The sequence below is a fragment of the Natator depressus genome, chromosome 10, assembly GCF_965152275.1.
Source record: "Natator depressus isolate rNatDep1 chromosome 10, rNatDep2.hap1, whole genome shotgun sequence".
Lineage (NCBI taxonomy): Eukaryota > Metazoa > Chordata > Testudines > Cheloniidae > Natator > Natator depressus.
This window is the reverse complement of record NC_134243.1, coordinates 50944626-50956845: the sequence shown is the minus strand read 5'-3', so window position 1 is coordinate 50956845 and position 12220 is coordinate 50944626. Positions and strand designations below refer to the sequence as shown.

General features: G+C 39.4%; 2 protein-coding genes across 2 annotated transcripts in view; one reads left to right on the top strand and one right to left on the bottom strand.

Annotated features, from left to right (window-relative positions):
• Positions 1-12220, top strand: part of APH1B (aph-1B gamma-secretase subunit) — a 108528-nt gene that overhangs the window by 31285 nt on the left and 65023 nt on the right. The gene's annotated exons all lie outside the window — the stretch shown is intronic.
• Positions 625-12220, bottom strand: part of CA12 (carbonic anhydrase 12) — a 43613-nt gene continuing 32017 nt past the window's right edge. The window contains exons 9-11 of the mRNA XM_074966116.1: positions 4239-4265; positions 2550-2634; positions 625-866 (exon numbers count right to left, since the gene is read on the bottom strand). Coding sequence (XP_074822217.1) covers positions 782-866; positions 2550-2634; positions 4239-4265 — 197 coding nt within the window. The 3' untranslated portion in view covers positions 625-781. The remainder of the gene's footprint in view (positions 867-2549; positions 2635-4238; positions 4266-12220) is intronic.

Here is a 12220-nt window from a genome sequence, read left to right as displayed (position 1 = left end):
GCTGTGCTAGCACAGAAGACTGTCCACTGCAATTAGCAACTATCATCTCAACCATGTGGTTAAAATGCCACTGGCTGATCTACACTAGCAGGTCTAGGAGACACAGTGCTAGCACTGGCACCTGGTCTACGCTAAAGTTCCCACTGTTGGAGAAGCACCTAGTTTGATTTTTTTTAGCAGGGAAGTGGATATAGGCACTCCCATACAGTAGTGATAACCGATTAATGAATATCTTTAGACTTCAATGTTTAGTGGGAAATGTGGCATGAATAGCCCATAAAGCTCAAGTTTATGATTAATAAATTAAAAAGGCCCAACATGCAGCCAACATGAATTTCTCAAGGTCCCTTCCCGCCCTGCATTTCTAAGGTTCTATGAACATAGTATAGTGAGATATTTGGCCCTCAAGTCTAGCCAGAATACTGGCTGATTACATCTCTCCAAGCTCTTGTGCAAATAGACAAGCATTTGATTAGATTGCTTGCTTCAGGTAATTTAGGACAAACTTTAACAGGTGTGAAGTTTTTGGTCCTTTCTTCAGGTCAGTGACATTTTGTAATATTTGACACAAAAACAAAAAAGTTCTCAGTGACTGCTTTTCATGCTTGGGAGAAAACTGGTTTGGTTCAGGTGGGCAAGGACTACCACAGAGTGTTTTGGCTGCTTTGTTTTAAAGGTGCAGCCAACGCTTATAACTGGCTGGAGACAAGAAACATGTTGCCCAAGGCAAACTTCTCTCGATGCCATGAATGAAAAGAGAGTTCTGTGGCAGAGTAGGAATTCATACTTTAGAGGTGTTGTCATCCTCTTTGTCAATGGCTGGCTTGTAGATGACTCTTCTGTTGTCTTCTTGTTCCTTTTTGCAACTATAACAAAATAATTATATTAGCAAAGTGAAATTGTAAAAGCATCCATGACTATTTAAAACACGTTATTTTTCAGGGTATGGGGTAATTCTTTCAGTACTAGTGCACTTTGCACCACTCACTGGGGCCAGTACTTAAAAATATGTAGGGATAACAGTTTATGCATTGTACAAAGCTAGTGTTCATTACAAGGAAAAACTTTGAGTTGGCAAAGGGGAAATAAGCAACCTTGGTCTCTCCTCCAGAACTAACGCAGATTGATTGCTATAAAAACCAAGTGCTCTCAATATATATCATATAGGACTCCATCCCTTAATTGACATAACCCTTCCTGTGGTAGGGATTTATTCTAAAACTCCACTCTCTTCTAGTCTGACTTCCTTTCCAACTGCATATGCACAGCAGCAGATTCAGAGAGCAGCTAAAAGCAGGTAAATTTTAAGCAACAGAAATGGGATCAGGGAAAGAACAAATAGAGGGAGGTGAGCGATGGCAAATGCTGGGAGAGAGCACATCATCTAGCCAGCTGTCCACCCCAGCTAAGGTAGGAGCTCATTCCCTAGCCTCTACTCCCTGGAGCTATCCAGGACCGAAAGCATTTCAGTCCACTCTCCATAGATGCATGCTACAAGACTTTTCCTCATTTCTGAACTCCTTATCTTTGGGGGTGTCATAAATATAAAGGGAAGGGTAAACACCTTTAACTCCCTCCTGGTCACCTGTAAAGGGTTAAGAAGCTAGGATAACCTTGCTGGCACCTGACAAAAATGACCAATGAGGAGACAAGATACTTTCAAAGCTGGAGGGGGGAGAAGCAAAGGTTCTCTGTGTCTGTGTGATGCTTTTGCTGGGAACAGAAAAGGAATGGAGTCTTAGAACTTAGTAAGTAATCTAGCTAGATATGCGTTAGATTCTGTTTTGTTTAAATGGCTGATAAAATAAGCTGTGCTGAATGAAATGTATATTCCTGGTTTTGTGTCTTTTTGTAACTTAAGGTTTTGCCTAGAGGGATTCTCTGTCTTGAATCTGATTACCCTGTAAGGTATTTACAATCCTGATTTTACAGAGGTGATTCTTTTACTTTAATTAAATTTCTCTTTTAAGAACCTGATTGCTTTTTCATTGTTCTTAAGATCCAAGGGTTTGGGTCTGTGTTCACCTATGCAAATTGGTGAGGATTTTTATCAAGCCTTCCCCAGGAAAGGGGGTGTAGGGTTTAGGAGGATTTTGGGGGGAAAGATGTTTACAAGCAGGCTCTTTCCCTGTTATATATTTGTTAGACGCTTGGTGGTGGCAGCAATAAAGTCCAAGGGCAAAAGGTAAAATAGTTTGTACCTTGGGGAATTTTTAACCTAAGCTGGTAAAAATAAGCTTAGGGGGGTTTTCATGCAGGTCCCCACATCTGTACCCTAGAGTTCAGAGTGGGGAAGGAACCTTGACAGGGGGTTTAATGTGAGCATCGCTGAGGTATTTTGGCAAAAAACTGAGCACCTCTATAGGGGTTAGGGTAGAGGGACAGGTACATTGGGACAAAAGTCATCTCCGGTACACCAGCTTGAGTTCATATTTATTCTCTGTTTTCTATGAAATGGGTTTCGTCTGCTTAGGTCCACTAGTCATAGAGGAGAATCAACATATTTACCATGTTTAAACAAACAAAGGTGGGACAGCAAAATCTCTTACCTCTTCTTCCTAAGCAGCCAAAAGGCTACTGCAAGCATGATGATAACTCCAAGAACACTGGCTAACACAACTGAAAGTACAACACCTAGAAAAAGGAGGAAAATGCACAGGTTTGTTTTCTTTCTTTCTTTATTTCATGTACAAAGTTACTTAAGGAAGTAAAGTGGCAAACTTATTCCTTTACTAGGTAGACTTCTCAAAAGATGCAAACCTGAAGACCCCATCGTGAAATCGGATCCACACAGGCATATGTCTATATTCACCCAGAGCCCCAAGGAGCACTCAATTGGCACAGGAGTCATGGAGCAGCTTACAGGATCGGGGTTCTTTATGCCTGCTGTCAGTTAACATCTCTGTTCAGTACAGGCAAAATTCAAGAATCAGACCCAAATGAGAGAGAATGCCAAACGAATTCCTGCTCTCTTTCCATGACCAAAGAACACAGCTGAATGTAGTCCTTGCTGCAGGTGGTGTGTTTTGTAATTGAGAATATTATTTTCAGGTGTTGCTACAAAGGTTAAAGGAGGTGGAGGATTAAATCATGATATTAATATAACATTTAAAAAATATCATTAGTTCATGTCTGTAAGCACTTCGGAGATGATGTGTTGGATATCCCTCTCAAGGTTGAGATTCTGCAGATTTGATACTTGTAAATAATTGGGGTGAGTTTAATCATCATCAACAAAGGGCCAAACACTGACTTGACATGCATTTCTGCACTCCATGAAAACAGCACAATAATCCCACCTTGCATCCCTTATGCTCAACAAGAGATGGCTGTCTCTATTCTTGCCTCTCTGGAAGTCAGAAAGGCTTCTCTGTAGGCCTGCTGCTATTGGAGTCATGGATGTGCACAAAAAGGTTTTGTTCTACTGTGGCTGCCTGATAAAAACACATCCCTATGCACTTCCCCACCATCTCCTCCACCTTCGAAAATGAAGTTTGTTCCTGCTTTTGGCACAGGTGGTTGTAAAAGGCTCTGCATCATGCTGCTCTCAACTGGCATAAAGATGCATATGTTAACAGTGCTCTTGCAGGGTTGTTGGTTTTTTGGGGGGAGGGAGTTTTGTACCTGCTAGGAAACACTTAAAACCACAACAGGTGGAATATGCCTAAAAGTTGTTTGGGAGGTTTTGCTGCTGATAAATGGTCCTTTTTTTAGTGTTAGAAATCTTTGCTTTGGTTCATTGACCTAGTAACCCCAGAGACTGTTCCTGGTGTGAGAATAGCAGGATGTACTGTGGGGTACATATTCGGAATGTCTTTAAAGGAAATGTTGCTTACAAACAGGAGCTAAATTATTTGGTTGTTTGGATGGACTGGGAGACAGGAAACCTAAACTCTATTCCTGGCTTTGACACTGACTCTGTGTGATTTTTTGGGCAAGTCACTTCATGTTCCCTGTTAGATGGTGGTAACAATGCTTATACCATTTTGTAAAGCACTTGGAGATTATGGGTAAAAAGTATATTATTTGATTTGTTTTAGGTTAGTTAAATCATGCATTATAATTCAATATAATTTAGTGTTAACCATAGGGCAGGACTTACAGCAAAAAGGTACACTAGATATTGAAAGGTCACTTTAAGACAGAAATGGAAAATGGCATAGAAAGAGAAGCTCAATCAATCTGAATCACAAAGATCACTGTTGTGTATATATGCTGTTAGCAATCCAACAACATACCCGTGCTCAGTCCACCAGGTACTGAATCTTGACAAAATGAAGGGGGCAGGGAGGGAAAAAGTGAAAGGTTAATCACTAAGGTTACACTGGAAATGAGTATTAAAGAAATATAGATCAGGTATCTTCCTCATAACTTTTTGTTTCTTGGTAAAATGGTGCTGGTTGGCTACTAGTCTTGTAGATATTTGGTAAATGGTGCTGGTTGGCTACTAGTCTTGTAGACATTTTTAATGTGTGACTTTTAAGACAGACCCTGCAGATTGCCTGTCACTTAAAGCACTGCTATCTGAGAAATTTTATAGTTAGTATTGCAATTGCTGCTTCCTAGACACCTTAAAATCTTTGCACATTGTTTGGCCAGAACAGAGGTTTGGAGTGGATCACAGACAGACATACTGGAGCACACCAGTTATTCATTGTCTTACAGTGACTAGTTCTGGAAACTTCAAGAAAAAGGCATAAACTCCTACTATATACAATTGTATGCTACCGCTAATCATCTGATCTTCTGAAGCATGAGACAGTAGGAAGTGCATTGGTCTGACTTCGAGTTCCTTTGTCCTATTATAGCACAGCATCGGAAGTAAGTAAAGAGGCAGAATGGCCTATGATGGCAAGAATTACCTGTATTCAGCATAACATCAAAGAAATCTGACCTGTCACAGGAAGTTGAAACCTGAGCTAATCTCTCCCAACCCTCAAATAAGAGGAGAGGGAATGCGGAGGATTAAGACTCAATATTCCCTCAATTGGTGGCTGGCAGAGTTGCATCTCATGTCTCAGTTTCCTGTATAGTAATGAGCCAGGTCCTCGAAAGACACCCACACACACCCCAAAAGAGAGGGAAGTTAGGATTCCTAACGCTGAAGTAAAGGAAACATCAAAGTTTTTTTCCGTCTCTTTGCCTCTTTATTATATAAAAATACAATAAAATGCACAAATTACTTCTCTTTCACAGTTTAGTAATTTTTTAAAAGGCACGTTTGCCCTGCAAGGCACAGATTAAAACTCTAGAACAATTACTTTGTCGCCGAATAGTGAGGGGTGGCAATATGTGCAAAACTTGGACAGTTTCTTCCTGACATTTGAGTAAAACAGCTTGTGTATAGTAGACCTCTGTTTGCAGGCATTTGACTTGTTTTCTTCATTGTCTTATATATACAGCTAGCACTGGCTTAGATCTATCTGTGAGAGGTTTGTTTTAGTATTATGATGGTCTGGTAAACTCACTGGTCACTACTTGTCTATTTTGGGTAAGGCGGGCTTTGTAATACTGGAGCATTTGTAATCATAATTGCAGTGTATTGGGATATTGCTCTTCTGTAACATTAGCCTGTGAAAGTGCTAATGGTGACATGGTCAAGGGAATAGTATAAAATCCTCATTCTACCCCAAACTCAAAGGCAGCAGCGGAATTGAGTGTCGTTGGATAGACTGTTGCACTATATGTTCCAACATAGATAGGCTTACATGTCTTGTTTAATTTCCACCTACTTAATTGAGGCTTGAACTAAAAATTTGATACATTGGTGAACCTCAGCAAATGTGGGATAAGGTTGTTTATATGACTAGGAAGCTGGGCCTTTATTCTTCCCCAGCAACTTCCCTCTCTGCCCGTAACAAGCCTCTTTAGGAAGGGATTGCTACATGACAGGAAGGGCTTAGAATAAGGCCTTTAAGCACCGATTTACCAATTTATTCAGTCCACCCGTGCCAGTAAAGGTTTCCCTTACAGCATATCTGCTAGAGTTTATTCCAGTTTTAAATATATCAATACTGGACTTCCATCTCTTCCATTAGACTGTGGATTAGTCTTCCAAGGGATCTAAGAGCAAGTATTCCCATGGCAGTGTTTGTATGTTTGATTTAAATCTATAGCACATAGGCATGAAGCATGTCTCTTTGAACTCTTTGAACAGTTCTGTATCTGTCAGGCACATTAAATCAGGCAGATGAGAGAGACTGACTACCACTTTGCTGTCCTAAGGAATCTGAAGTAGGAGCCTCTTTGACTGGATTGAAGATCCCTGTGTTCTTCAGTTGACAAAGGGAAAAATGGGGCTTTGCTTTACTGTGGCTATATACCGTAGTGACTCCATGGCTTTAATCAAAGGAGACCACGTATACAGGAGGACAGAATAATATTTAATCAGATATGGGGACAGAGTCTAAGAAATAGGAAAAGTAGTTGAAAAAGGCCTTTGGAATTTAGTTTTAATGCAGCAGAAAGATCCTGCTTTTCCTGAACAAGATACTTGCTGCAGCTACTGAAAAAAATAAGGAACGATTGTGTACTTTCAGTAGTGGAAGGGATACTTTGATCACAGCTTTTATATAGCATGCAATGAAAAAAGTCAAGGTGCAGAACTGCCAAAAAATTTAGAGATGACCAATGTTTCTTGTCTGTGAATTGCACACAGTCACTGAAGTAATTTATTCCCAGTGCAGTCAGGGCTTTGCTTACATGAAATAAGAAAGTATTTCCAATTTATCAGAGGGGTAGCTGTGTTAGTCTGTATTCACAAAAACAACAAGGAGTCCAGTGGCACCTTAAAGACTAACAGATTTATGTGGGCATAAGCTTTCGTGAGTAAAACACCCACTTCTTCAGATGCATACAGTGAAAATTACAGATACAGGCATCAATATATATTAGCACATGAAGAGAAGGGAGTTACCTTACAAGTGGAGAACCAATGTTGAAGGCCAATTTAGTCAGGGTGGATGTAGTCCACTCCCAAAAAATTGATATTGACTCCTCCTCATCGATTTTTGGGCCCTTTTTCTTATATAGGGTCCTATTATCCCCCACACCCATCCCGATTTTTCACATTTGCTGTCTGGTCACCCTATCCACTGTTGTAATTGGAGATAATGCAAGGTCTATAGTGCAATGATCTCTTGATACAATAACCTGCATTTAAAAATTAACTAAAAAAACCTGAGAAAAATGCACTTTGCACACCTGGGAGTTAAAAATCTTAGGTGAAATCCTGGCCCCATTGAAGTCAATGGCAAAGTTCCCACTGACTTCATGGAACCAGAATTTTACCCCATATATTTAAAACATCATGACAGTGAGTTAGGAAATTGTCTGCATCTTAAAGAGACACCATCAAGACTAGTGAAGCCTAGTAAGTTTATAAACATGAGTTAAAAGTTTTGCACATGCCCTGGCAGCTCCCTACCTATTTGTGGTTTTACAATCTCAATTTCCTATTTAAAAACAAAAAAGTAGTTCTCTCCCTCTCATCTGTGTGGAAGAACAACAAACTGGGGGGGAAACTATAGAGGACGAAAGAATGAAACTGACTGTACAAATGCATGACGTAAAACTAAAATATTTTCCCCTTTCAGTCATAGCAATAGTATGTGTTACTTGTAAGAATTGGCAAAGCATTTTCAAACAACCGTGAATTTTTGGTTTTTACAATGACAGCGTCCTTCTAAGAAACACAGTGCTCAGTTTGCAAGGCCTCCAGCAGAACAAACTGTGGCTGGTATGAAGCTCCAAAGCAGAAGCTTAGAGTAAGAGCACAGTCCTACTCTCAATTCTGCAGAGCAGAGATGGATTCCAGTACTCTGCTCCCCTTACATGGGTAGAATCCCCTGATGGAAGCAATGAGAATTTTGACTAGGAGAAAAAAGCAGGAGAAGGATTCTACCTATAGTTGCTAATTAGTTGCTTTTCTTTGAGCTGGAGCAAATCAAATTTAATTTGAGAAGGGTTTACTTGGATGAATAAAAAAATATGCAGAAGGTAACAAAAATATAGGTACATAAGCAGGGATGGTACAGTAAGTCAGATAATTAATACAGGATAGCTATAGAATGTTCCAGTTCTCAGGACTGCAGCTTCAAAAAATTTCCTGTGCCTGGAAGCAGTTTTTGATGTAGCCTCAGTGAACCACACCTCTGCTTTCCTGGTGGAGGTGTGAGTGAATGTTGCTCAGCTGTTTGTTTCACAGTAAAAATGGGCCTGAGCTAAAACTCTTCATTTTCGGGGTGCTAGAAATTTGAACCCTGATCTGACTCTAGCAAGTACTTCCCTATCTTTATAGTTGGACAAACCGAAACCTGGGATCCCCTAGACCCCTAGAACTTTGGAGTCCTTGAAATTCCAGCTTGGGTACTTCTGACTGCAACACATTTGATGGGCTGTGGAGTAAATGCTCAGACAAAATAGTGAGGTTGATGAAGATTGGTTCACTAATGTCAATATTCATACTGCCAACTAAATGCTGAAGTTATTTTGCCCATATGTTAACATTTTGCATGTGATGTAGACTCAAGTTTCATACCTGATTTTTCCCATTATGAACAAAATGTGATACACAAATTATGGTTCAAACCTTAGTGTATTTACAAATATTTTGACCTATTGCAAAAAGACAAAATACAGAAGAGAAAAGTCACCCCATTCCCCCTATTGTCTCAAAATAGCCGGAGACCCTAATGTTTTTATCTATGAAGAGGATTATGAACCTCACCTTTCAGAAAAATTAGCCATCTTAGCTTTTTGTGAATTCCAGCTATTAGAAACATTTAGGGCCAGATTCTCAGCTGGTATAAATCAGCATAGCTCTACTGACTTAAATCGGAAACTGCCCCTTATTGGTTTGGGGAACGGTCAGGCCAATTTGGATTTAAGTGTTTTTACAATGTAAATCTAAGTCTAATGCCCAGTGAAATAAGGGCATTATAGAAAAGGTCTAAATGTTTCAGGTACACTAAATATGTTTCCAGTTGTCTGAAGCCTTAAAATTCCATCTGTTATGTAGAAGAGTATGTCCCTTACAGCAACTCTCTGTTATTCGATAGAACTCACGCAGTGGGGTGGAATTTGAAAGCTTCAAGACTATAAAATGGACACCATTTCTAAAGCTAGGCACTTAAAACTGGGTGGACTTCAGGCTCATTCTTTATAGTCAAAATCACAGAACTGTCCTTACAGTAATTTAAGTTTATTTGTGTATGGGCTTTTTTTTTTTTTTTTTACTTGCACTTGGGTTTTAGATTGGGATTTAAGTTTGTAGTGTTTGAGATATTTTATCCCTTCTGTTAATAAAGATGGGAAAAAGCAGAAGCCAGGTTTTTTTTAGTTGTTAACTACTAACTGAGTTAGATTCAAGAGTCTTGAAAGTTTTATTTGTAGAAGTGCAGTCATCGAGCATTTTATTTTGACAGGGCAGGTGTGTTATCTAACAGTTCAAAGAAGGCTGGGAGCCAGTACTCCTGGGTTCTGTCCCACTCTGGAACTGACTTCCTGTAAAACTTTGACCGGTTTCAGAGTAGCCGCCGTGTTAGTCTGTATTCGCAAAAAGAAAAGGAGTACTTGTAGCACCTTAGAGACTAACAAATTTATCTGAGCATAAGCTGAAGTGAGCTGTAGCTCACGAAAGCTTATGCTTAAATAAATTTGTTAGTCTCTGAGGTGCCACAAGTACTCCTTTTCTTTTTGTAAAACTTTGAGAAAGTCTTCCTGTTTCTCAATTTCCCCATCTGTAAATTGGAGATAATGAATATGCTGCCAGGGGGCTGTGAAATGCCTTGAGAACTTGGGGTAAAAGGTGCTAATTAAATGCAAAGTGTTATATTGACCTCTTTCATCAAGTGTAAAACTGCTTCATTTACTCATACTTTAACCAAAAATGTAGGGAGGTGAGGCATCTGTTCTTAAACTACTGTCCCTCCTCAAGTGCTGCAAGTGAAAATAGTTGACTTTTATATGCACAGAAATGAGGCCTGAGTGAACCCGAGGTACATTAAATCCATGATTCAGTTTAAAGGCACTTTTGAAAGTTCCCTGAATTGCCGTTAGTGCCAAAACGCCAGTCTGACCTTTTCAAATGCATCTGCTCCATAAGGGCTTTCCCTGAGAGGCAACTATTTCATAGTTCCCAGCAAGCGTGGTTAATTAATTAGAAATCAGGAGACACAGTAGTGTAAGTAGCAAAGTAGCCTTTGACATTGAAGCATTGGAGAAGACAAGGTGTGGGAATTTAATGTATTCGTGGAAAATATCACAAAACTGGGAAGACATGCTTCACTATTTAACTGTAATACATCCAGCCTGCTCTGTATTGTAGATTTTTCCCCCTCCAATATAAGTAGAAAGGAATGTCTAGTTAAATGAATATTAGAACTGATCAGAAAAAATGTGCTTAAAGAGCAAGGAAATTGATATGTCTATTTATTTAAAATATTACTGTCTAGGCTGTATGTACTAGTTCAGAACAAGGCATTTACACATTTAATAGAAGTCTTTGTGGTTGTGTTTTACTCCCATATAGTGTGTATTAAAGGGATAAAGATGTTGTTCACAGAGGTTTTGTATGTACATCTTAGTAGAAGTGGGTGCAAGCCACAACACTGAAATCTGGAGCCTCACCTGGATTTCACACACCCCAAAGTTTAGAGCTTTGCTTCAGCCCATTGTAGAGGTTAGGGCCAGTGATCAAATTTTCATGCATATCTGGATTTGGATTCTAAACCCTTCCAAAGCTCCATGGTTTTTGGAGCCAGAGTTTTGATGCAGCCCATTAGAGGAAGGGGCTAGATATGATCAGATATGGAGCCAAACTCCCCCCAAATTGGGGGGAGTTTTTAATCTGGGATTTGTTTGGGCCCATCTCTAAATTTCATATGTCTGTTTTGTAGTTGTATGTTTATCTGAGGGCTTGTCTACATGGGGGAAATTGACCAGAATAGTTATTGCGGACTAATTATTCTTGAATAGAGTGATTTATTCCAGAATAGAGTTCCCCTCTGGATACTATTGCACAATAGTTTATTCCAGGATAGCTAGTCTGGTCAATTTCCTGAGGGAGGCACAATTTCCTACCTGTGTTTTGTTCGTTTGACAAAAAGTGGAATAACAAGTAGATACTGTTGCCTTAAGATTTTGTAATGGATAGACTAACATGTGCCTTTATTAATCTGCAGACTGACTGTTTGGCTGGATTGGATTCTTAATTTGTTTTAAGCTTCAGTAATCAGTCTGAAGATTTGAAGTATTTGACTTAGACCCATCTGCCAAAGCAACACATTGAATGTGCCAGCACTCCAAGGGCTTTGTACAACTCAGTGATAGCCCACTTAATGGTTTTGACTGATTTCAGAGCAAAACATCGGTCATTACAGTTCATTTTGCACAAATAAGCCAAGTAAACCTTACAGATATGCAGCAAAGCTCATCATCAAAGGTGCAGGCATTTATGCAAAAGCCCCTCACACACAATTGTCATTATGTGTCACTACATAATAAATTCTTTAAACCAATTGTGTCTTTAGACTTCAACCTAATAAGATGGCTAATTTTACATCCATAACAGTGGATTGTGCAATCCATGGTTATGAGTTATTTTTACTTCTAGGTGTCAAACTCCTCAAGGACATCCTCTGTAATTCCCCATAAACAGTCCCCCTGCAATGCAAAATTATGATTCCTTTTAAGAGTGTGGTCAGCCCAATAATTATCATGTACCAGCTGAGTTTGACATCACCGCGGCTGAACTCTCTTTCCAATGTCAAGGTGCAATTTTTGTTTTGTTTTTTTAAATTAAAAACACACATGCTAAGTACCTGACCCTGCAAACACTTACAGTCTAATTCAGAGCCCATGGAATGACACCTGTTGAGTTTAGTGGTCACTGGATTGGAATAACTTTATTCTCATACATGTTTGCAGGATTAGGCCTCAAGACTAGATCAAAAAATGGTCTTTCTTCAATCCAAAATGTAAAAGTATGTAGTTTTTCCCCCAAAGGTTAACATATTCTGCCTCATTCTAATCAGATACTTATAAAAAGGAATACATTTCCACTATTCTCTGCAATTACTATATTTCCAATTTGTAACATGCCGTGGAAAGTTCTGCCCTTTCTTTTGTGTATTAAAATCAAATTGCATATCTCATGAAATTTCCCCAGGGCCCAATGCTGTCTCTATTGAAGTCAGCAGGCATTTTGTAATTGACTTTG